At 40.7% G+C, this 26,446-nt stretch overlaps 1 protein-coding gene across 3 annotated transcripts in view; it reads left to right on the forward strand.

Moving 5' to 3' along the window:
• Window positions 1-26,446, forward strand: part of MAP2K5 (mitogen-activated protein kinase kinase 5) — a 120,712-nt gene that overhangs the window by 69,203 nt on the left and 25,063 nt on the right. For 2 of the 3 annotated variants that reach the window (XM_062642751.1, XM_062642752.1), the window contains exons 17-19: window positions 6,015-6,044; window positions 18,693-18,719; window positions 19,031-19,063. In XM_062642751.1, the coding sequence (XP_062498735.1) occupies window positions 6,015-6,044; window positions 18,693-18,719; window positions 19,031-19,063 (90 nt within the window). The remainder of the gene's footprint in view (window positions 1-6,014; window positions 6,045-18,692; window positions 18,720-19,030; window positions 19,064-26,446) is intronic. The other variant, XM_062642753.1, reaches the window with a different exon arrangement.

Below are 26,446 nucleotides of genomic sequence, written 5' to 3' on the forward strand. Positions count from 1 at the left end.
AAGGGATAACATCGTACCTGGTGTATTTGTAGTAGATAGGGTTGTGTAATTAATGTTCCCTATTCTTATGCTGTGCGGTATAGTGTCTACTTTTTAACAGTCCAAAATTCAGGTATATTTGTCATTCAAATCTGCCTTTTCCTGTTATTGAATTAGTTTGTAATGGTGGACAAACTCTCTCCTGCCAGTGGAGATGGAGAGCAGCTCGAACTGAGCTGCATTTCCACCAGCACAGCCACTTTTTTTCCTATTAGGTATTGACTCTAAATCCAGAGAACAGCTAAGCAGGAAGCCTCTCTGCTCAAACAAGTATCCTCATTAATCTTTATGGACCATCTGTGTGAATCTTGCACCTGACAATTTCCCCAGATTGGCCCTGAAAGGCCCCTGTCCCACCTTTTTCCCTTCAGAAAAGGCACTGCTATTCTGAGCAACACCTTTGAAGAAGCAGCAGTAAAAGCCTGGTAATGTAAGGGATTTGTGGCAAGGAAGAAATGTGCAGTTTAATCACGATTGTCTGCGGCTTTTGGTTTGCAGTACATTTACTGTAGTTCATATTTAAAAGAAGTCAAAGTGAAACTAATTATCTTTAATTAAGGTGAATTAGGCTTTGATTTTTAATATATTTTTATGTAGGGAGATCTCAAACTCATCTGCTCAAGCCAAGGAATGTCCCAAAGGTTATTAGGGCATATTTCTGTTGGGCCTGATGGTATTAGTAATAACCTTCTTCCTCATAGTCCTAGACATGAACAAATATGTCACTTCATCAGTCTCTGTTACCCGCGCTTATGCCCCTCCGCAGGGGTCGCAGATTCCACAAGTTCCCAGCTAATGGCGTTATACATTAAAAATTGAAGCTTTCCTCACTCTGAGGCCTTTCAAGGCTTTGTTCTTAAGCCCCAGACACTTTGGAGTGCAGCTGCAAACTATAGGCAGAAGATTAAATTAATTTGTAACTCTTTTTTTCGGCCTGCATTACTAAATCCTGCACATTTAATTGAAACCCTACTTCAAGATGCTTTGTGTTTCTGTTCTTCTTTGTTGTCGGTTTAACCTCAGCAGCACTTTAACGCTGGTAAATTGCTGTTATATCCTTTTGGATTCTTTTTTTTTTAACTGTGCAATAAGAGGACCCTGGAATTGATATTAGAAGGAAAAAACAATCTTAGAGTAGTTTTTGAGGTATTTAATATTTATTAAGGTCCATACCCTGCAGAGTTCCAGGTGATTTTAAGCCATCTATCTAGGAATGTATAAATTGGTCTTGGTATGAAATTTCACCTGGGGAATTTTATGTTATCCAGTAGTTAAGTCTGATTTTTAAAGTTTCCTGTGTCTGAATGTTCCGAGTGGCGGCTGCTTTTCCACAAGACGAGGGTTTAACAGCAGTGCACCATCTAAATGCAAAATCCTGAGATGGAAATTTAATTGTGTACAATGTGCACAAGGTAATTAAGAACAAAGTTTAGAACATTTCAGACTATAAAGTCCTCCTTCAGCTGGATCATTGCGATACTGTAAGTGCTTATTTTCAATTTGCAGTTATGCTGAGAAACATGGAATGTGTCTAAATTAAGGCTAAAACCATCCCATGCTTTTCAGTGTAACTGTAAATTAAAAAACAACTTGTACAACATCGACAATAAGTGGGAGGTTTTATTGCCTGAGTGTCCTAAAAATATGCTTTGAACTTCTTTCCCTCTGTCACTTTCTGAACAGGATAGGGACCAAGTCACTGTTGTAATTCTTACATGGTCAAGCAAGTCAAGAGGGATGTAGAGCGAGCAGTTTGTCAGTGAGGATTCCTGGATTTCCATTTTAAGTTCTAAAACTGTTCATTACATTATTTGACCAAGTCATTTTAATTTTGTGCTCACATTAGATGTATGTAGTTGAGGTTAAAAGTTGCTTTCCAGCCCTTCTTACAGCTGCCCCGTACAAGGGGTTTAGGCACCTGCCTCAACCAAAACCGGCTGCTTCATGTTTCCTCTTCCTGGTGTGGTTTTAGGTATAGTTTGATAAAAAAATCACCATAAAATGAGTGGTTGAAGTGTTCTGATGGGCTGCTTCTGTGTCTAAGAAAGTAATAGTTAAAATTACATGCACTACCACCCTCCCTACAAAACCCTATGCAGGCAGGTAGTTGCTCTGAGATGTAATGGTGTAGGAAAGTGTTATTCTGGCATATTTCTTGCTGATATGGTCTGATTCTCATTTATATTTCCATACCATGCTGGCATTGCAGTTGACTGGGCCTTGTTTAAATGATGGTTTTTGCTGTTCTTATGTATTGGGAAGGTATCCATAAGGAAATGAGAACCAGCTCCTTGAAGTTTAAGTTCCCTATTCTGCTCCTTAATATCCAGAGCTACATAAAATACCATTCAGTGCCCAAACTGAAATAGTCTGAACGGAAATACTGGGTATTTTTGTTATAATGCCTTAAAATTGCAAGTTCCTGAGTGTCATCACATATAAATGCAGAGGAGATAAGTGTTTGATAGTGCATTAGTTTGGTAGTTTACAATTGTTTGTGTCCTGCGTTGGGCTTGTGCTGCTCATGTTTAGATGATTTCCTTGAGACAGATGATAAAGTATGAAAATCCCTTTAGTGAAGCTCTAATCTGTTTGTTTTGGGGTGTTTTTTTCTTTACTTTAAGTGTGACACTATTTATAAATCTAAATCTACACACAGAGGTCATTGGTTGGCTGAACTTAAACCATTTTACTTAGTAAATTTAATTAAGAAAATACAGTGCAACTCATAAGCAAATGAGTTTCTCCTAGTTTTAAACCAAACCACCCTCTTGAGTGCTGATTGCCTTGCTCGACCCCTGGTGATACAGAAACAGGCAAAATTAAAAAGGACATTAAAGCTTCATTAAATCTGAAACACATTTAGTACAGTGACATATCTGCAGGCTATTTCAGGGAAGATTACATACTCTTTGCTAAGTTTCTTAATTTATAATACCTTGACAATCTTGCAGGGAGGAAACAACTCTGACAAGCTGAAGCGAGTGGTGGTTCAGGGGATGCGGAACTGGCACATGAGCTGTCCGGGGCTGTGTCACTTTGCAGCTCTCAGTCGAGGAGCAGCTTCCCTGAGAAACGTGTTTCTTTTTACAACTTGCTCCCGATGCGTGTTGGATTCTTCTGAGCTCATTTGTGCACCCCGCGCTTACGTCTGGCACAAAACGGCTCTTTCCCCAATTACTCTGCTGCCTTTGGAGCCCCTGCTGAGGTGTGTGGTGGTCGAGGGGAAGAATCATCAGTGAGAATGAGAACGCTTAGTTTGAAGTCATCAGTGAGGCTGTGGTCGTTTTTCTGCTTAAATAAGGTGTGCAGAACGATGCCCTGTGCGTGTAGCCATAGTTATCTTCTTGTTCTACAGTGGGATAACTTACATTCCTGCAAGTCTGTAGCTATTGTAATGACTATCCCTATGTCAGTTGTCATTGGGAAAATCAGGATTTTTTCTGTTTCTGTTCAGAGAAAAGTGTTTGGCATTTATAGGTTTATTTCTAGGCGCTTTAGGCTATCACAGCAGCAGTGCTTCTTAGGATCTCAAGCAGCTTTTTGCAAGTTATAGATGCTCCTTCCAAAAGAAGATAAATAAAAGGGCATGTTTTAGTAGGTGCTGGTCCTTAAGACTGAACATAACAGAAAACATAGGATCTTGGCTTAATTATTTAGCAGTGTGTTTCAAAGCCTGCCATCAGAGAGCAGCTGGAGTAACACTGAGCTGGGAGAAACTGTGAACCAGATAAGAGCAATAGAAAGGATGGTGGTCAAACTGCTTAACTCAGGTTGATTTGTTGTGAGGATGAATTTGCTGTGAAGAGAAGCACTGCGCTCAGCACTGTACCAGAACCAAAACCAGAAGGCAGAATTCACCCCAAAGAGTTGAGTCTTAAAAGGCTAACCTGAGAGACAAAGCACTGAAGAAACCCAGAGGAGGAAGGAGTACCACTGTGGAGAACCTGAAGAGATCTTGTCTTCTCACCTCAATGTTGTTCCCTGTTCCAGTGTCTCTTGTAAGCCACATTTCTTGTACATTCTCTGGGTGTTGGTCTTATAAACCAAGTAACACACAATCCCCACGTGGAAGCCTGGTAGCAGATCCCAGCTTTCAGAGATGAGTGGCAGAGCAGAAACATCTTGGAAAGAAACATATTGTTGTGAATGCTCCATTCCTGGCGGTGTTCAAGGCCGGGTTGGACAGAGCCTTGGGTGAGATGGTTTAGTGTGAGGTGTCCCTGCCCATGGCAGGGGGGTTGGAACTGGATGATATTAAGATCCTTTCCAACCCTAACTATTCTATGATTCTATATATGTTATTGCTAGTAGGGATCCTTGGTCAGCACTTCTCAGTAGTGTGGAAGCTTCTGAGAGTAGTCACCAAAAATAGTTTCATCTTTTTGTGTTTCTCTTGTATGCATCTCTTACACAAATGCTTTAAGACCTACCCTGCTTTTGTAATGTCTTTTTGGATCTGGAAGAAGTTTAGTGTATTTGCAAAGGCTCACAGCCAAGCAGCTGGTATGGTACAAGGTTTGGACAGCAGCTGGAGGGGCAGGAAGGGCATCATCTCTGCTGATATCTTGTTGCTTCCACGCATGCTCTCAGCTTCTTCTTACTACCTTCTCATGACCTTTTTCCTGAACTGGTGAGTATGTCTACTGGTCTTTGCCCCATCCATTCATTCCCCACCTTGCTACAGTTCTATCTATGCCTCATTGTTCATACTTAGGGTAGGTTTGTGCTGCCAGCCAGGCTGAAATTTCATCACAGGTTAGCACAGCTGTCTTACCTGCAATCTGACCAGGTCAGGTAACCTCAGCACTGAGGAGCTCAAATGTCATTGACAATAGAAGTGCTGGGAACCAGCTTTCACCCAGCAGTGATGTGTGGTTTACCTGTGCAGTGCATGACGCGATGGCTTGGACCTTCAGCATCGATGCTGTTCCTCAGTCCCATGTGAACATACTTAGTTCATCATGCAGACAAATCAATGGTAGCAGTGCATCCGTAACATTTTTGGTAGGCTTCCTTCTGAAGGCGATGCGGGGAGGATTCACCAAGGTTAACCAGGGTGTAGAGAAGCTCATCTGACTATGGCTCCTCTGCAAACCATGGAGAGAGGTGGACTTATGCCAAAAGCAGGTCAGAACAGAGCTACTCTGAATGCCCTTTTGGAGGAGTTTGTGTCAGCGTTGAAAGCCCTTGTCCTTCACTGAGTAGTAGACAAAAAACTAGCTGTATTTTGCTGAAATTGTTTCCAAGCCTCAGATACCAAATGGGAAAACTTGAAGTTCTATGAAGAATTTGTTATGGAATATGTATTAGCCATGGCATTATGACAACTGTGCTATTGTGGTTGGGTTAATACTGACACTAGCAGGTGTTCTAGTAATGCATTGATTGCCTTACAAAACAATGTGGGCAACAAATCCAGCTGATATTGTGTGCAGCTGAAAGAAGATCTGAAGAAAAGTGGAAGTAACTTTTTGCAGGTGCTGTGATCTCTCTCCAGGTCCCCCTCCCAGGTTCCTACCTGGGTTTGACACCAATAAGGAGGCAAACCTCAGCTGTATAACCCAGATTTTACTCTGAGCCAGTTAAGGAAGGACTTTGGGAGTTCAGTGCATGCTCTACAATACCTGTTCATTGCAGATAATTATCAGGAAAGGTCAGTGTCGTTGGCCTCGCTATTGAGGCTGAACTGGTTTAATTTAGAGAGTCCTCAGGAACTTGGGCATCAAACGGTGTTACTGAGTGGTATAGACAGAAGAGCTCAAGAAATACAGAAATACTTAGAAACATAGAACAAGGGGTGGTGGTTGTGAATGACTCCATTCTAAATACAGCTTTTTGTGTGTTTTCAGCATTACTTTTGTTGACATTTTCCAATTTATACAATAGTAAGAGTTGAGTACTTTTCTCTCTTTAAGAAAATGTGCCCTCCATGCAAATCTATATAACTAGACAAATATTATTTCCTTTCCCAGCTTGCTCTTGGGAGGTTTCCATATCCTCAGGTAAGATTGTTCATTACTGCTGTTTGCCACTGTGACATTCATTCCTATGTATGAAGGTGCAGAGAGCAATTGTGAACATTTGAGCCACATACAAATAAATCTGTCCTGTTAAATTGAAAAGTGGTATCTTGAAGGAGTCATTTAGAAGTCTCTATTGATTTTTTTCTCTCTCTCTTTTTTCCCTTCTCCAAAATCTAGATTTTCTTTCCCTGGAGACAATGAAAATTATGATGATGTTAATGATTGTTTTGGTGCGAGATGAAAAAATAATCCAGTGCTTTTGAAGCAGGGAGGTGTATCTGCTCCTTCTTACAGTTTAATTTTGAATAATATGGTTTAAAATCTGCTCAAATCAAAAATATAATGTGAATGGAATACTTAAGGGAGCTTTGGGTTCGCCATTTTAAGAGGAGCTAATACTAGTATTTTGTTTAGATACTGGCATTTCTAACTTTCCTCTGACCTAACTCAATTGCATTGAAGTTGATGGTTAAACTGCTTCCACCATCAGTGGCAATGGTGGTGAGCCCTGCATTACCATGTAGTATTTTACATTGTCTTTATGCTTGAAAAAACATGAAGTTCTAACAGAGCAACCAATCCAGAAATAGGTTTGGTGATTCTATTCCTATTGCAAGATGGATGTTAGAATTCATAGTAACAAACTATTCCGTAGTTCCTCAAATTATTCTTTCCTGGGAGAGGGGGGAAAAAGTGAAGTGTCCAGGGACTAAAATGAATTATTTGAATGTGGTTTTTATGTTTTTGTGTGTTTTATGAAGGCAGTTTCGGTCTGTACAGATCAGAGTGCCTGGAGGCACGTCTGATTTAAAGGTGGTGTTGGTCTGTGCTCTTTAAGCATCTATTAACTTGCTATTATTATGCAAATAACTGTTGTAATACACATACTAATTTATGCATGGTTAGATTATGCAGATGCCTCACAAACATGGTTATTGAATAATAGGCTGGGACTCATTCTCTCTCCCATTTTTATAAGCTGTTTTAAGCAAATTCTCCTGGCACTTTTATGGACTTGCAAAGGTTTTGCAGCTGTAGAAATACACGGATTTTTCACTTGCTCATCTCCTACAGAAAATGGTTACTGGCTGGGGCAGAACACACTTTGCATATTTTATCCATATTTTAAACTGCACCCTCTCCTTTGAAGAGAGGGCTGGAAGAGAAGCTCTTGTGTTGAAGTGTCCTCCATCCATCGACGTACTCACTTGTGTGCGTTGAGTGTCTTGACAGTCATGTGGCTGGTGTATTCTGACACTAAATCCAAGTGACAGGGGGGTACAATTTGAGATAACCCCCTGTTCACAGAAGTGTTGGAGCTTGGGAAAGGAAGTTAGAGCACATACATTATGTATGATTCTAGCCCAAAATTTGCTTCCTGAATTGGGAGCAAAGCATGATTGCTAGTTTAAGATCCTTTTTGCTATTCTAATTAACAAAACGGATCGGGTTTGCAAAAGAATATCTGGCAAGTCAGTAGTCCATGAAATTGTGTATATTTTTTAATGTAAAACAGTTGAGGAGGTGAAACTTTAAAATGTAGCTATTAAGCTTTTCAAGGAACTGCTTTTCATAAGGATTTTCATGTGAAGAATATGTATTTTAGACATCTGCTTAGATTGCAGGTCACAAAACCCATAGAAACCTGCCCTGATTAGGGGGAAAACTAGTAGTGTGTTGCGTTTTTTAATGTCTGAATATCTATTTCTCTCCCTACATAAGGGCCTGATTCTGCAGTCACTCACCTGAGCAAATCCTCCGCACTTCAGTGGGCTCATTCAAATGAATGAAGCTAATCAGGTGTGTGTCTGCAGAATTTGTCCCTAAATAACTTGAAGTTACTTCTCTCTGACAGTGGAAAGTCTTGGAACATGTTTGGGAACGCCTGAAATTTCCCATATATGAGTGTTTGTCTCCAGCTGTAGCTGGAAAAAATAAGTTGGGGTTTTTTTTCCTCTCTGTTTTGAAGACACAAATGGTATGTGTGTAAATTCAGTTTAAATGAGTACAGTTTAGAGGAGGAATCATTGCCGTGTGGAAAATCAGGACTCCTGCAATACACCAGTAAGACTAAAGAATGATTTTGTTTTTTTCCTGGCCTTTAATGGGATATTTTAGTGATAGAATTTGCCACTTCTCATTTTCCACATCTTTTGCAAGTGTTTATTTTGCTAACATGTATCACACTATCATGATTTAATTTTATGTTCACAAAGTGTTACCTTGAAAGCATTTAAGGTGCAAGCAACTACTCCTGTAGGTAAAGTTGCTTATGGGTGTGTTGAGAGTTACTGTACATATTTCCTTGTCTTGATATGCAGCTAACTTCGTAATCAGTAGCTGACTGTGAAAGGTACAAGAACACAGGTAGTGATGATCAGAACAGACTTTTTCACTGTAAAAACTTTATGCAGGAATCTGTAGTCCTTAAAATGTAGTAAAATTCTACAACTGTTCTGGATGTTGGTGGTGTGTGGTTCGTTTTCCTGGCGTGGTATTGCAATGTGCTATTGCATCCTTACTGTGATATAAAATCCCTTTTGGAAATGGTAGGGTGTGATGCTCGTAGGATTTTCTGTAGATCCAAATGTAAGCACCTGAGGGTATATTCTCCCCTCAGTGTGTTTGCGTAACTATTGAAACTAATAGGAATGGTGCATGCACTCACACAAAAAATACTATTTTGAGTAAAGTTCTTTCCTACAAAAGCATGTAAAAATGAAAGGAAGCCCTTTTCCCCCAGCCCAGTTGCTAGTCCATGGTCTGTCCAGCTTCTTAGGTATCTGAAGAGAGCACATAGGGAAAATAAGTTTCAAAACCCTTTTAAAAAGTTTAATTGATGTGATTTTGATTTTACGTGTCTGAGCAGAAAGAACTGAGGGAAATAATGGATAAAATGAAAAAATACCAAACCCAAAGGCCATAGCACCTCCCAGTATATTTAATGACGTTTTAAGTTGGAAGCCCAAAGATGTGCGGTGGCTGAACCAACCGCGAGACGTACAGTTAATCACGGAGATTCACATTCAGTCTATGGTATAAAAACACGATGGGGGCAATGACTTGTTTAATGATAATGCAATTTAGGAGAAATGAAAAGAATTGCTCACTAAATATTCTCGGCTTGTCGTCAAACTTTATACAAAGCAGGATGTTAAAAGGATATCGCATCCATTAGGGAAATATTCCAAAGAAACAGCAGTACTCTGCTGGTGAGGATTTAATCAGCTATAGGAGAGCGCGGGTTACGATGACTGTATTTAAGATACTTTTGCATTTAGAGAAATGCTTCCCTTCCTTCAGCTGCAATTCCACCTCGCTTAATAAATTACATAGAAATGACCTGAAGTTTAGAAAGAAAAATCCACCCAAAATTCCTCTTTCCCCATTCTGCCCCCTCCCATCCCACTGCTCCCCCCCCAAATCTGAGCAAATACTGCCCGTGGTATTGTAAAGCTTTGAATGTTTTCACACCCCATTAATTTATTACTTCTCTTTCCTCATCTTTAAATTTTTCCCTTTTACCCCCCCCCCTTTTTTTTTCCCCTTTTTTTTAAATCCAGGCTCCCCGCTGCTACAGCGATTTTCATCTTGTTGTTAATTTTCCCTGCTCCATATGGAGCTCCAGACATTTCACCTGGAGGCTGTACTAGATTTTGCTGTAGCGATCGCACTTCCGGAGGCCAAAACTGTCATTTAAGGTTCCTGGTGCATCTGTCTACGCCAGGCTTTTCACTGGCACCGGGAGAGTGTGAATAACAAATTGGATGCACCTGAGATTTCAGATGATTAGTGTGTTTTGTGAATCTGGGCGACTTGTAAGCAGATAGCTGTAGGGATGGGGAGGGCTAAAGAGCTACCCCGGGTGAATCCCCGCTCCCACCTTGCGTTTGGGATGTGCCGGGAAAAGCACGAGCATCCCGGCAGCCTGAACGCGGAGAGTAACAAATATTTCATCCTGCCTTGTCATTGATTAGAAAAGAGCCTTTAATTTCATTTCACCCCATGTTGTGATTAATTTGCATTCTTTGTCAGAAGTTAATGGAGTTTTTTATGGTTCACTCTGAAATCCTTGAAGACATCAGAGTTGATCTGATGTTTATACAACCGCCAGCGGAATTTTTTCATTTGATTGATGGGGAGCTTGATGTTATTCCAAACGGCTTTTTAAGCTGTTTTTAAGAATTATTTGAATAAAATGCAAGCAAGATATTGTTATAACGATCAAGATTATCTGTTAAAAATCTGTTTCAAATAAAGAACATGATAAGTAGAAAAAAAGATCAAAAAGACAGGAGAAATGGGGGATACGGAAGATGCTATTTGCTAAAATAGATAATCCAAGGATACAAATTAGTTATTTCACAACGTAAGAGACCTTAATTTAAGGGTCTTTTTTTAATAGAGTTTATTTTGCGGCATGATAAATAATGGATATGAATTAGTAAAGGATTTAGTCACAGTTAGGTCTTCCCCCGCCCCCCCTTCATTTTTTTATTCTCCCAGCTTTTTCACCTTCATTTTAGCAGCGATGCGAGCTCGGAGCACTGGTGTCTTTAACTCGGAGAGACAAGACTGTCAGGCCTGTTAGTTCAACAAAATGATGACATATTGCTCATCTCAAGGAAGAGGCATTCTTAAATCCCTCTGCAAAGAAAACATAAGTGGATAATAGGAAATTTTATAGCCCAAGAAAGCGTTCGCTATAGACTTGCCATTGGTTTGCTTGATAAGAAAAATATACAGGGCGGGGGGGGAAATCCTCAGTGAAGGAAAATCGCTTTTTGCTCCTCCTGTTAGGGAAAGGTTTGTACTTTTACCAAACCCCAGCATCGAAAAAGCATCGGAGAGACGATGCAGAATGTTCTGCGTACGCTGGGCCAGATCCTCAGCTGGAGCAGCTCAGGGGACAATGCACACTTGCACCAGCTTTGGGACACGGCTCCTTTTTACAGCAGGAAAAGATTGTACAAATGCTTTTGTTCCTTTTTGATGATGATGATGATGATGATTTCTGATACCAAAGCTGGGGCTGTTGGTTTGGGGTTTTATTTTTTTTTGCAAGATCTTATTTTTATCCTTTCATCAGCAAATTCTACCCTCGCTGTGATTTCTGCAAGTAAGATTTAATTATAGGTCAAAAAGCTCCTGTGCAAGCGCTTCCATTTAAACCAGATTAATTTATTTGCTGTATTGTAGTTTGCTAAATAATTGCATGGTTTTAAATGAAGTTGCTGCTTTCTGATCCCTGTATTAACATGGTCTAAGATTCTTTTTGTTACGTGTAATCCATACTATTGACCACATTTGGCCTGGTTGCATTTAAATGTAAGCAGGTTGTCAAGGAAAAAAATACTTAGTTTAACTTGGCATGAAAAGAGCCATTTTACTGTTGTTTTTTCAATTGACAGAAACATCCTTTAAGCATTCATTTATTTTTGTGAGAATAAATTGAGGGTTGGTTACAGCATGTTTACTAGCAAGAAAAAAAAATGTTTTTTCTTCCATATATATCATTATATCTAGCCATTTAAAAGACATTAAACACTGTTCAAATGCTAATGCCAAAATAGAGAATTAAATTATCCTATCATATCTTAAATATGATAGATTTGTGCAAATATTTTTGCTTTTTCTAATACAACATTCCAGAAATCACTGACAATATTTGAAGCCATCTGCTATTATTTTAAACTCTCACCAGTTTCTTCATACAGGCTTCACTACGTGTCATTTGTGAGACAATATACTTCGATACACTTTGCTTTCTTACTTATTTCTCCTTCGCCAGAAATAAGTTAGAACTTATATTTGATTTGGGTAGTAGAAACTTGCAGTGACATAGTTTAGAGGTGTTTTCTTTTATGAAAATGGAGAGGTTTTTAATGGGACAAAAAAAGTAGTTCAGAATCTGAAGGATAAAGACAAATTTGTATTTTTTTGTCTTAAACTTCTTGCCTGATTTTTTTTGTTTTACTGTAAAATGGGTGTTTGAACAGTACGCTCAAGCTTGGAAATGTAGGTAACTAATAAACCTGGATTTTCTAGTATATTTTAATATGCTTTTAATGTGTTTTAAGAGTGGTTTGTTAGCTTATGATGTTGAAAACCTGCTTTTATTGTTTTATTTTGCTTTCTAACCCTAATAATTCCAGGCAGTCTGAGGGGCCAGGGCTTAGGCTGTGGTTTGTGACCATCATTCCAGGATGTGTTCTGTGCTTGTGCCCTTTGTGTAAAACCTCATCCCTGGTCACACTGACATCAGCTTCAAACTCTGAAAAGTTCCATTTACCACAGTGGGAAAATCAGCTGCTCCAGATGCTCACCCGTAGGCACCTCCTTGGAGTCAGGATGTGAGTTTGTGTTTTCCAGTTGGTTACGGTGTTGTCACCCTTCACAGTTTCTATTGGATAAGAAAATGGCAGCATCCATTTGAAGTCTTTTTGGAGATACTTTTGCAACTATATAAGGATCTCCTGCATGAGTTTGGTGCTTCTGCGGAATGGGAGATGTTCCTGTTGTACTTGGAAGGAAACATCTCTCCCAGTTACTGCTCCTGCAGTGGATAGCAATGATGAGGTACCAGAATGAAAACTTAAGCTTGGGAGATGAGCTCTCCTTCGGAAGAAAGCTGTAGGTGAGTTGATTTGTGTGGTTGGGTTGTTGTAGGTGGCCTTTTGCTGACTGTCAGCAAATACTGGATTTACTCAAAGTTTGCATCTTTTCTGTGCTCTGAACAGGCTCTCTTGGCTGGGGTGAGGAGGAGGCACGGTTCCTCCCAAGTCTCTCAGGAACTGGAGGTGAACAGAGGCATGGGTGCAGCAGGTCTCTGCCCTGTTTTGCTGGTTTCCTTACCAAGGATGCAGCTGTATGAGCTCAGAAATGAATTGTGACTCTTTGCCTGTTTGAGGAATGAGAATACCTGCTCCTCATAGGGCTGTGAGGTTGTGAAGCACTTCTGGAAATGGACACAGCAGTCCCAGTGGTTGTTCTTCACTATGTCCATGGGCTGCTGATTGTGGGATCCCCACCAAAGGCTGAGGGCTGTGTTTTCAACGTGACTTGTAGAAGCACACAGCACACACAACCATCTCATCCCCCTTTGATGGGTGACAGTTGCTCACTGTAGTGAGGAGCCCCAGAGGCCAGCATAAGAATGAATGATTTGGAGGTCTAGGTGAGCATTTCCCTTCCACATCAGCCATTCTTCTGCCAGCCCTGCTGAACTGTAGGTTTAATTCACGAGAGAGCACAATGCTACTTGTGGGTAGTGGAATGGCATAGGTGAGGATGCTCAACCCAGTCAGCACCTCAGTGTAGTTAGAAAACTCCCCTCATATACCCAAATCTTTGTTGCTTTGCATTATTTCCTTTCAGATGTCCCTAGAATTGTGTCATCTGTAGCGATCACAATTGATTTTTCAGCTCTTTGGAGAAAGCTCAGGATTTTTCTAAATGGTTTCCAGTGACAGGCTTTAGCAATTGACATTTTTGCCTGTTTCTTTTCAAGGTAGAAGGGACTAGTGGTGTAGGTAGAAGGTAACAGGTAGAAGGTATCAGTGGTGTGCTTAGGAGGAGGGACAATCCTGATGGATATTCATCTGCCACCCTTCAGTGCTTCTGGTATTAGAGGCTCTCTTGTTTCCTTAGGTGATTTGTTCCTCAGCTTTAGTATCAGAAGGGCTTTCCTCACTGCAGGGTATAGTGGTAACTGTGTGTAATGAAGGTGAAGAAGAGATGCAGGAGGGTTGGTTATGTCATCCTTGCTGTCTTTAGTCTGAAGACCCCAGTTCTTTCGGTCTCTCAAGGTTTCTGGCTGGTTTTGTGGTTTTAATTTGAACTTTCCCCAGCCGGCCCACAGCTCTCTGGGGATGCAAAGACTTAGACACAGCATGGGGAAAGAATAACCATGTGTGTCTTGAGGCTGTATTCCTCCCTGGACATCCCGCTGTGGAGCTTGTCCTTTCGGATTTTGGGGTGGGTGGTTTTGGTAGCATCATGACATTATTCCTGCTCAGTTGTGATGGGTTTTCCTCTTCCGTGGTGTCCTCTAGGTTCTGCTGGTGTTTCTCTCTATTACCGTTTTTGCTAATCTTGATGATCATGGGTAGCTCTAAGCAGGAACCGGTTAGAACTAAACCCCTTTCCTTTATTGTTTGTGGCTGACCACCCTTTGTTCTCCTTATCACACTTCTTGTGATGCTTTAAATAAGGTCTTAAACAGCCATTTGCTAAATTTGCTTTCTTCCCTGAGACTGGCTCATCCAGCATTCCTGCTGACTGAGGAACGTGGTGTTAGGAGCATCCTGGTCCTGTTCCACTGTAGTGGTTATTGTTGGCTTCTCGCACGCCCTCCATTGGTTCAGCAGTGTGTAGTTTCTCATGCCCACTTTGTGGAATTGTGTTACTAAACTCTAGTAAACAGATTTCTGTGAGAAGTGGCTGCAGTTCAATGGTGGATGAAATAATCTCTTTATAGAAATTTGTTTGCAGACCTCTGGGAAAACCGGCGTAATATAATTGGAAGAATATATTTAATATTAAGGTTGTTGTGAATTGTCTTTATTATTATTATTCTTTTTTGGTCCTCTGTTTGTGACAGTGATTGAAGTTTGCCATTTGCAAAATCTATGGATTGGGATGGGGAGCATTCACAGTATCAGGAGCAAATGGGGGGGGGGTGTCAGTCTCTCAGGTTTGGTGACTTCTGTCAGAAGTATAACCAATTTCAGTTTGGCAGGAATTTGTACAATATATGTGAAGATCATGCTTTGAATCCAGAGGAGTGAAACCCACAGTGATGAAAACCACCTGGAAATGCAGTGCACTTTCATATTGCGTTCCCATTTATATCAGGGCAAAGACAAAGCAAGTGTGTATCGGTTATTTGCCAGTAGGACTTTCTGCTGCTCAATACAACTCTAACCCTCATTTTAGAAGATTAAAAATAAGTTAAATGTAGTTTTAAAATCCACAGTTTTCCTGGAATGGGAAAATAGATGTTCTATTGTAAAGGCTCCCTGAAAGATTCTAACTGTATGATTTGTTGGTCTAAGTATTTTTCTATTAAAAAGAGATATATCACCAGCTTGAAAAGCAGTATAAATGTAAAGAGAAAATTTGTTAACTGCAATGGGAAGAGCTAACCCTGGGTCACCTGCAAATCTCTCAAACAAGAGCTTCAGGGCAAGTCCTAATTCCAGAGAGTAAAAGCGAAAATTAAAGCTAGAGCTGGTGACTCCTCTTAAGTTACCTGGGGTGGATTCATTTGAGTTTCCTTGATTGTGCTTGTGAATATAATGTGAAAGGGATGGTAGAGGTCTTCTCAGCCACTTCCCGTCCCAAGTATCTCCATGGAGACAGGAATATAACCTGATGGTCTGTCAAAAGTTGCTTTTCATAACCAGAGGCATTCATTAAATAGTAGATGAAGCAGGAGGCAAACTTTTGCATTTTTAAGCAACCTAAAAAAAAATAAATGTGCTTTATGGAGTGGTTTATCCAGATACCACTCATACTTCATGACCTGAGAAACAGACTGTTAATGTGATAGATTTATTTATCATTTACCCTTCTTCTTCAGGTTACAAGCTATCACATGCAGTAAGTAAAAACACAGCAAAGACCATACAGGTTCAGAAATACCAAACAGCTGATCCAGTTCTGCAAACGCACACTGTTTTGGTTGCATGGGAAAAGCCACAGAACCTTCTGAGCAACTGGGTTTTCCAGTGACAAACAGGTCGGGGGCTCACTCACGTTCTTCTGGGAGAACATTTTGGGGGTGAAGGGACTAAAGTGGCTTTTCTGAGGCAAAATGGTGTTTTAATGAGCGCATCGAAGCATTCCTCAATACTCTTGAAACACATACTGCATCTTTTTCATCCTTCTTTCAAGCAGGGGTTTCAGTTGTGTCTCTGCTACCATTTCATTAGTTGAAATTCTGCATGGAAGGTATAGAAACCACACTGCCAGTCTCCTTCCTAAGCCCCAAGTTGGGTAATGACACACCAGATGCTCAAGCTTTTGAGCTGCAGCCACTGCACTCGGATCCCTTGAGACGAACCTAAACTTCTCATCTCCCAGTAGTGCACGAAAACCAGACGGTTCATGGAGGAAACAGAGGAGCGTGGGTGAGCAGGAAGATAAAACATTTTACATTGAGTACTTTTAAAACTGTTCTTAATGTGCTATAAAACCGGAGGCTTCCCTTTTTCCTGAACTGTGTGCAAAAGGAGGAGCGCCGACTGTAAAGTTGTCGCCAGTTAGGTTTGGTTTATGGTTGCAGAGGCCGCCCAATAATGTGATCTTGGAAAAGGTAAACAACATAGTTTTAACAATGAAAAATATGCCTAATATAAATACTGCTAAGTTCATTGCTGTTCAGAACTTGAAAAATATGAGTGTAACATTGCATTTTCTGGTGGAGTTAACAGAGGAGCACGGTGCAGCCTTACAAGCAATATATCTGAGGCAGAGAAAATAGGTAATACATCTAACTGGGGAGTCTCTGTGGCATTGGCGGAGAGGAAAGCACAGTAGCTTTATTTAATTGAGAAAATGAATCAATTACAATGATGTTGCATCATCAAATGCAGGGGAAATAGCAGATATGTCATTACATCGGGTAACAGTGTTAAAAAGTAATTGAGTGTCTTAAGCATTTTGAATCAATTCCAGGTACTGGCACAGCTACCTTAATGCAAAATTTATGAAGATGATCTCAAAATAATATGTCGCCATCAAAATAGTGTAATAAAACCTGGTAACGATGTGTGTGTGCACGCATCCCTCCCTACCTCCCTCTGCAGAAGCAGGGCCTGCTGCTCCAGAGGAGAGTTGCAGCGGCACAGGAAGAATCCTGTCGTACTTGCATTTGTGTTGCTTTATTTTTCATTAGAAGCACTGAGCCCTTTGATTAGAAATGATATTTTAAATCTCGTTCTGAAATTGGATGTAGTCATATCGGCGTTGAGGTGACTGTAGATGATCCCACCTCTATTCCTCTGCATGACAAGACCTATTTTTCCAGTGAGGAAATGTGACTGGTGCTCTGTTAGGATGACAACCTGAAACGCCTGCTCGTGTGCACTAGTGTAAAGAAGCCCCACACCATCCCTACAGAATGAGTCTGTTTTGTCATTTAGCATCTGGAAGTGAAGTGGGGAAAAAAAGTCTTTTTATATCCACAGCATATTTTGCTGATTAGCAATAATGGAAAGCGGCATGTTTATTCCATTGACTTGTAATAGGTTGACATTGGCCATTAAAAAAAATGGGCTAATTCTATGCATTATTTTCTTCTCTTCCTTGGAAAAAAAATAGAATTATCCACAGAAACTTGATGTGTATGTTTGTGCACTGCTAATACAATAATGAAAGACTTCATGTGCATAATACCAGCTATTTTCTTGGTGCTAGTTTTCAACCTCCTCTTACATTACATTTTACTACCTGTAAAGTATCACTAGAGGATCCTGCCTCTGGCTGGGTACTGGAGGGGAGTGCTTCCAGTGCTGATAGCAGCCCTACAACATTCATCACCATGGCACTATACAGCAGAGAATATTAAACGTAAGGGCAAGCCAAATAAAGTGTGTTAGAACAGCAGACAACGTTCTCAATAAGGACCCCGTTGTGTTCACATCGCAATGGCGTTGGGTTGAGCAACTTTGTGTCTGGTTAGCTAAAATAGAGAATTAATTCTCTGCACCCATTAGAAATGGTACCCATGAACATGAGCAGAATGTCAGCATCCTGAAATCTGGTCAGATATTCTGTGTTAAGTACCTGCTTTGTATTTAATTGTTGGCGCTGTAATTCTGCCTTTGTTCCTTATTGTGGTCAAAAGGTGCTTTGCCAGTATGGGCCAGAATATTTTGCAGCTCTCTATAAGCAATCAAATGGTCTGTTACTATAAACTATTAATTATTTCCCAACCAAATTGATGTGGAAATTGAAGACGACTGATAACAGCCCTTTTCTTTGCCATTTAAAACCAGACAAAGTTCATCAAACTTTGCAGCCTCACAGATGGCTTCGACACTTCGACTCCAAGTAAAACTGGGTTGGAATATATAAGAAACTTGGGGAAAAGTGGAGTATTAAAGGCTTTCCTGAGCAGCAGTAGATACTTCAACCACATAATTAAAGTTTTCTTCACAAAAAAGGGATTGTGAGCCGAGCCTGGCAGTAATCCAGAATTCTAATTTCTGACTATGATTTAATTTCAATTTTAAATAAATCGGTTTTTAATTTAAAAAGAGTGAGCTTCATAACATTAGCAATGATTGCAACATTAAGCCCAGTGTTCACCATCTAGCAATATAAAACATTATTTATATCTGAATCGTAAACAGCCTTTTGAAATGGATTATGGTTTTTCTTCCTATTCTAATACAACCTGGAGGGTACTAAAAAGTGTTGTGTGAAATTAACATTCTGCTGACTTTCGCCTATAAATGAGAAGCGAGCTATTAACATTTGTGTATTTTCATTATGTAAATTGTGTTAACACATGCCCACAAATTGCCACCAGCGATGCAATAATTTTCTCTCAGTGATCATAATGTGTCCAAGTGAGTCATTTTGATTATGACATGCTAATTACATATTGTCTTTTTTCAGATTCAGAAAAACCAGGGATCTTTAATGGTAAGCTTTATGAGTTCAGAAAAAAATTCACTTTTCTTTTTCCTGATGGCTGCTTCCTCTGCATGCTTGAATGCCTTGTTTTAAACTTAGCAAATTGCATTTTGAAGAAAATGCAAACCTTTAACTGCCTGTATTAGATTAGGTACCATTAGAAATAATAGAACATCCTGAGCATCAGTGTTTTTATAAGAGTTTGCTGCTGTTGATTAATCTTGCTATATTTTATTGCATTAATGATTTTTTCTTTCCACTCCACTGTAAAGATATTGCATATAGGCTAATACTTTTTCTCTCTCTTCTTCCCATTGCAGCCTCTCCAGTTATTGCAGTGCATTGTTGATGAGGTGAGTCGTCGTCTTATGTGCTTTCACTCCTAAAGTCATTCCTAATGGAGTGGAAAGCTTATATTTTGTTTCCTAATGAAGCACAATGCCCAACATCCTCAGAGCACAAGTTGCCTTGTGCAGCTTGGAGCTGTCAAACATGAACTGGCCTCGTCCCACTTTATGCTGTTTTTCTACTCTTAATATTGAGTCTTTGAAAGACTTGATTGTCTCAAAGCCTGCTCCTTTTAGCTCTTTAGGTCCTAAAGCCTCAACCTCATTGTGTGAGCTGAACCTCAGCATTTGCCAGATGAGTTGGAACGGAGACATTCAAGTGGCAGCACTCTTTAGCCAGGGCATATTTAATGCAGTTTAGATGGGCAAAAAGGGCATTTTGACAAGGAGAGAAAACCAGAGTGTAAGCAGGGAAGAATCTGAATTTTGTCTGATCATTTTTATTTAATTGAAGGACAAAATAAAAAGCTGAGATGCAGGAGGTCCAGGTGTGAGCAGGCAATTGAATTTCAGTGGCTAATGTCGTGTCTCTTGATTGAAACACTTCTTTCCCTGTCTCCTTTCCCTAACTGAGGTATAAGAAGGGGTCCCAACTCTTGACAGTGAGGCAATAGCCAGGGGTAGACTGCTGTCAGTTTTACTTTGGTCTTAATGTTTAATAAGACTATGATGGCAATTGGAAAGTTTGAACAAGAAAGAAAAAGCTGTAACTCTAAAGACTTGCCTCAACCTCTAGCAGGAAGTCATTGCTGGCTCATCAGGTTGAGACACTGGATGTTGGTGTGCCCTTTGAGACTGTTCAGCTTCTTCCAACCTGTCCCGTGTAACATGTTTGTTTAGCTTGATGTAAGCTTAGAGCCAGTGGGGTGCCCAAGTACCCTCTCTCTTGGTTGTGTCTCCATCTGTAACTGCTACTTGTGTGAACCGCTAAACCCTCTGCTCTTACCTGCGGTGATCGCTTTTGTCCTTTTGTTAGAGAATGACTTAGAGGCTTAGCTGGACTTCTTTTTAAAAGTGATATTTGAGCCTTGGGGGTGCGGTTATATTAAAGAGAACAAGTGTCCTTTGTGTAAAGGAAAGATGTTCTCCTGGTCCTCCAGCAGTGCTGGCTCTTTTAACTGGCTCTTTATGGTGGTCTGGTTCTTTGGGAGGGTCTTAGGCAATTCTCTTTATTTCATCTTTTTCATCCGTTATTATTCCTGTTACATACATCATTGGTTGAAGCATGGAAATTCCAAAGCACCGGTGCTGTATGTACCACCAGCAGAAGCCCATCTCCATCCTAAAGAAGGTCAGTTAAAGACGCTCATATTTTCTAGACAAATTACTTTTAAATGGGCTGGTACTAGTGCCTAAATCCAAGCTCACTATTCTAAACCACAGCCCTAAAGAGCCACAGATTATGACAGACCTTCTCGCAGCTTCCACATCTTTTCCTCCGGATTAGAATTGCTCCAAACTTCTCACAAAATCTTTAACCACCAGCCTTGGTGCAGGCTGTAAGCACCTGAGTGCCGAGCTAGCTTTAACATTCGCCTTTTGGTATCTACTTGTTGTAACTTATTTCATGTTCCCCAGCATGCCACGGAGCCATCATTCTCCTGAGGCGGTGGTTCAGAGTGTCCTGTGCTCGTGAGCACGTTAAGACTTCAGGTTACAGAGCATAGCTCAACTGAAAGTTCTTTAAGTGCAACTCGCTTTGTTTTGTAACACACTCAATGTCTAAATGGAAGTTGCATGCCATAACGTTTAGAGCCTGAGGGGAAGAGGAGGATGGATTGGCTCTGTAGTGTTGTTTGCTCGTCTGTATTGTTATGGGGTCATTTAATAAGATATATAGTGTTTAGATAGTGGCTGCCACACCTGGAAGTGCAAACTCTTAGCATGGCAGTGTCTTGGAGAACATTTATATTAAAGGCTTTTCTGTTCTAGCTCATGGGTAGCATTGACTTTAATAGATCCTCCTGCCACCCCCAGCCTTGTCTTGTGTACAAAGGCCTCAAAGAAAATGTGTTTAACTTGTGACTAGGTTTTTCTTAACCCTTCTCACTTTGTCTTCTGTAAGGTGTGCCTCCTGGGGAGTAACAGAGGGACCTGCTTATTTGGCTCATACGCACTCTTCCTTCTACACAAGGACTTTTTGAGAGACAAAGTCTCTTTACTGTCTGGTACTGCACAGCTGTTGTTGCTACCATGAGTATTAAGGATCAGAAATGCTCAGTGTTGTAAGACTGCTAATTTTGGGTCGAATTTTCCCCTTGGCTGTAAGGAGGTCCTAAAACTCACAGGAGGTGGGAGCAGAGCCCCTCTCCTGTGCAATAGGAACCCAGTGATGCTGGTGCACAATTCCCCACCTACTGTAATGACGATCAGAGCAGCAAGGAGTGATGATCTGCAGCTTGCCTCTTTTCCGAGCTGGTAGGGCACAGCAGTGCTCCCATGATGGCGCAGCCCGAGGATGAGATGTAGCATCAGGTTATGGGAGAAGCAGCTCTGCAAGGCTGGGATCGAGCTGCCTCGAGGATCTTCAGTCATCATGTAGGTTCATAGTAATAATCTGCTGAAGCTGTTGCAGTTGAAAACTCTGGGTCCTCAAGTGCCTTAATGTGTCCCTTTGTGTGGCAAAGAATGGTTTGGACTTTTGGGTCCTAAAATTGTGATTAAACAGCTTTGTGGAAGAGAACGTTTCTTGTAATTGTGTCTTTGCTGGTAGAGTGCTTATCCTGCTCCTTCCCACTGGAGTTGGCCAAAAACTCCAGAACCTGCCATGGAGAAGTGTTTTAAAATGAGGAAACAGAGACTTTGATTCTTTATAATAGTTGCTTATTGTATTGGTAGTTGGTTGGGTTTTGTAGGGCAACCTGAGAACTGATTCCAAAGTTAATCAAGAATCCAAGAGTTAATGTTCTGGTCATTCATAACCATTAATTCATAGGATTTATTAGTGACTGAACTAGTTCAGAGGTTGCTTCTGTGTTACTTTCCTCAAACCCTGTACATTGGAATAAGAACTGTCCATGGGAGTTTTTAGTTGTTCTGCAGAGCTGAGATGTTTGGAGCTGACTCTTAGTTACAGAAATATGAGAGATGTAAGAGGTCACTTTGACAGCTTAAAAAGTCTCTTAATTCTCTAGAACTTAAATTTACTTGCAGAAATCCTGCAGGATGAGTAAATGATGTGAGAAGCAGGGTAATCTAACAAAAACATAGGCATGGTTCTTCTCAAATCAGAGTGAACTCTCCCTGCCTTTTTTTGTTATATTATAGGCCTTTTAATGGCATTGGTTCTGGGATTATTTTTTGATGGCAGAATTAGCGAGGAGCATGTGTGAATAGCATACATGCTTGCCAGGGCCTTTATTTTTTAACATGTGGTAACTTATAATGAAATCTGATCCAGCTACAAATAAGACACGCACATTTAAGCAGTGGTCCTCATCATAGCAGTATCTCCCACCATAAGACTCCTGCATCTGGTCCAGAGATGAGGATAAACTGGTTGTTAATGCAATTTATCCTGCATCACCACCAGCAATAAAGGCAGTCTGCTGTTATTTGGGAGCTGAGAGTCATTTAATATTCTAGCACTCAACTTAGTTTGTCTCCAACTCACCAACATGTTATATGGGAAGCACTGAGCAGTGCACATGAACCTCGTTGGGTAGGTCCCTTCCAACTGGAACCATTATATGATTCTATAAGATCCCAAAAGACCAAACCTGACAGCTCTCTGGTTTTCAGCATGTCTGCATCTCATCCTTTCCATCACATGGTTTTTGGCCTTAGAGGTGTCTGCTCTGCATCCAGAGAAGGTTGGATGGACAGCACTAGCATTGTGGAATGCATCCAGCAGGCAGTCCTGACTTGAGCAACTCCTTTAAATTTCCCTTAAGCTCTCCAGGGCTGTTTTCTTTGACCTTTATTTAGTTAGAGTATCCCTTCCAGGAAAGCAATTATTGCCAGCCCCTTGGGTGGTTGCGGTAAACCCAGTTTCACTGTACTGGAGCAGTTGTGGTTACAAGTGCTGTAGTTAAGCATCAGCTCTAGTTTCTAACCCTTTCTTCAGAATCTGAAATGAATGAATTTTGCTTTCAGTTTCCATAGCTTGTGTAATAGCAACTTAGGTGTTGGGTTTGGCTTTTATGTTTTTAACCTGTATTGCTTTAGGGAAAAAACGAACTTAATTTTTGTCCATCAGTCTTAGTTAAATTATTATTGTGTTATTCCAATGACATTGGAAGCTTGAGGAGTGAAGACTGTCAAGAGCAAATCCTACTTTTTACAAACAGGAGGCAGCATTGGGGAAAGTGCCTGTTTTGATGAGTCAGGCAGAAATGTAAAAGCAAAATTAATTAGTTGTACTCACGAATCCTTTCTCTGATCGCTTCATGAGTAAGTAGTGAGAAGCTTTCCATGAGTTTCTTGAGCATTTCTGTTAAGCGCCCCCACAGAGATACTCGGTCTCACAAGACTGCAGTTTAATCTAGCTCAAGGACTTTGCAAACTCCACGAATCAAAGGCCTCTTTTTTTTTTTTGTTCTCTTTAAATTTGTACTCTCGAAACATTTAACAGCATCCGTTAACGCTGGTGGAGTGTTAATGCTGAGCTGTGAGGCATTTCAGTGTCACTAAATCTTCACATTTTCTAATGGAAAAAATAACTTGCACTTAATACATGTATCCTATTAGTTGGGTTTATTCCCCTCTTTTTTTTATACCTGGTTAAATATATCCCTCTATTTATTGCTGTGGTGTAGCCTTAAAAATTCACAGGACATGCAGCTTGATCAAATAATACAATGAAGATTGTTGCCTCTCAAGTGCTGAATTTCCTGACCTTGTCCATCAGGACCACGTTTTGCTATTTCTATAAATGAAGTGGAAAGCTCCAAAGGCTCAGAATGAAACAAGACTATTTTTTTCCTGAGGAGTTTCTCTTTGGAGTCTCGGGTATCGATTTTAATGTGTAAACAGTTATAGTTAACCCTTGAAAATTCCCAGAGTTTTGCAGATTTCCATGCAAGAAAAGGTCATGTTAGGATATACACACGTGTGTGTGCATGTGGATGAAAACCCACTATAATTTGTCCCATGGAGAAGTTGTTTTAGGGTATACTTTTATTGAGACAGAAACTGTGACCTTACTAGTGTATGAGATTGAGCAACTTCTATAGGAACAAGGCAAAACCACAGGTAGGAATTGCTGAATAATTACCTTTAGACCAACCTGAGCAAGAACCTTCCCAAGAGGGCAAGCTCATTTAATGGTTCCTAAAACTCAATCTTGTGGATGTCAATGGTCATGCTTGATTATTTGCAGCGGTGTTTTATGAAAAAGCAATAAAAATGCATTGGGAGTGTACAGAGGAAGAAAAAAAGGGAACAACAAATGGTTTTAGTTTTTCAGTTGAGTCCCTTTGGTGCGAACAGGTAGAGGCTGTGTTTCATGCTGCTGTGCCTTAGCTATCTGAAATGTGCGGATGTGTGTGTATCTACCCAAAACACTGCTGTGCTCTGCTGCCTTATGATCGACAAGAGACCAGCAATGAGAAGAAAAAATTCTGATGTTTGTTTTAGAGAAAAAGCAATTACAGTTACGGTTAAAGGATTAACCTGTTTTTTCCAGCTACCTGTTCCCTTATCTGCAGGGCCCTTTGGAGAGCCACACTAACAAATACAAAGCTTGGGGAGAGGGAGAAAACGTCATGTAGTCCACTCTAGATTACTCCTGATGTTAGTTACACTCTTCTGCTTCTTTCCTTTCCTCTTCTGGGCTCAGGAAAACATCCCACAGTCACAGACACTGCAGAAGTGACAACAAGAGCCCCAAGTATCTACTGACTTACCCAACCAGGAATGTCTGCATGTGTTTGGTATAATTCAGGTTACACGTACAAGAGATTTGCAAGAACTTGGGGAGCAGGTAGTGCTGCTCAGAGAATAGCTGGTTCTCACATGATTTGAGGTGTTAAAGGTAGGCTGAGTGTTTTGGTGGATAAAACACTGGCCTTTCGACCTTGGTTCCTGTCCAGCTAGAGATCTGGAAATAAATGAGTTTACTGCTGACACTCCAATCCCAGCAGACAAAACTTCACACCAAAATGCCCCCACATATAATTTGTCACATTTGGCTTCTGCTACTAAGAAAAGAGCAAGAAGTGACCTGGCGCAGAGATGTAATCATCTTTCACCTTCCTGCTGGGGGCGGGAGCGTAGCGGGGACAATCCAGAAATGCTTTCAAGTCGGGGCCTCTGAGCCACCTCCAGACATCGCCGTCTTCTGCAAACTTGTTACTGGTAGGAAGTCAGCTGCCATTAGGTTTGTGCAAGGCTTTTGAAGTAGATAGAAAGTCAGAAATGGATTTAGTTTGTTTTACTTTATTTAGGAATGCTGCGAAAGTTAGGTTGTCCTTGTAGGAGTAAGTCTGAACGTGCACAATGTTGTTATTTGCTGGTCTCGTTGAAACAGCTCAGTAACTGCAGTGCATTTATTACATGCAATTGCACCTGGCAGCATTTCTGGTGCATATAAAACTTAAGTTTGCCTGAAAAAAAAAAAATCACTATTTGGCCACAAAGTAAAATGCAGCTACAAGATAAAAATATGTGTGTTCTTTGAAAGCTTTAGTAAAAGAGAAGCTGGAGCACATAGAAACTCTTTAATCCTAGGGATTTTTTAGGCTGAAGTGGTAAGCCAGAAATGCTTTGTAAAGCACACGCATTATTTATTAAATACTGGCATTTCAGCATCCGTGGCCAAGTTGCAGAATAGGAGTATCTGCCCAGAGGAGATGATCATTTCAAAGGCAGGGTGTGCTGGGGAAACCCAGAGGAGAGAGGAACTGAAGTTTGGTTTGCTGGGTTCTGCTAACTTCCCTCTTGTGGCCATAGAGCCATAGGACCATGGCATTTCCTTCTGCACAGGCGTTTCACTGAGGAGCAAGTATTGCAAAATAGCAGTAGCTGTGGGGAATGGGGAAATTTAACCCTTCCCAGAGAGGGAGTCTGCAGATGAGGACAGGGAGTAAAACCTATTGGTACCGAGTGGGTGATCGGCTGGAAATACCAGCCTCTGTAGGAGAAACACAGGTGTGAACTTAACACATAACTGGGGGCTTTGCCATCTCCTTCTTGAAGGTTTTATGTAGAAAGCTGTGTTTGCTGATTTTCCTGTTGTAGGGAGATGGTGGCTTTCTCTCTGTCCAGAAAGGATGTGATGATAAAAATCTATCAGTTGCTTTGAGAAAATACTTCACACTCAAGAAATAGTCTGTTGGGGTAAGACCTCTGACTGTGTGTGTCAAGCAGGGGATGCTTTTGGTGTATGTTACCTGTCAAGAACTACTCCCATATTTCATTGATATAAGAGTGTTTCCAAAGAAAATAAGT

Source organism: Pezoporus occidentalis, unplaced genomic scaffold, assembly GCF_034315485.1.
Source record: "Pezoporus occidentalis ecotype Australia unplaced genomic scaffold, CSIRO_AGI_Poc_V1 ctg72, whole genome shotgun sequence".
Lineage (NCBI taxonomy): Eukaryota > Metazoa > Chordata > Aves > Psittaciformes > Psittacidae > Pezoporus > Pezoporus occidentalis.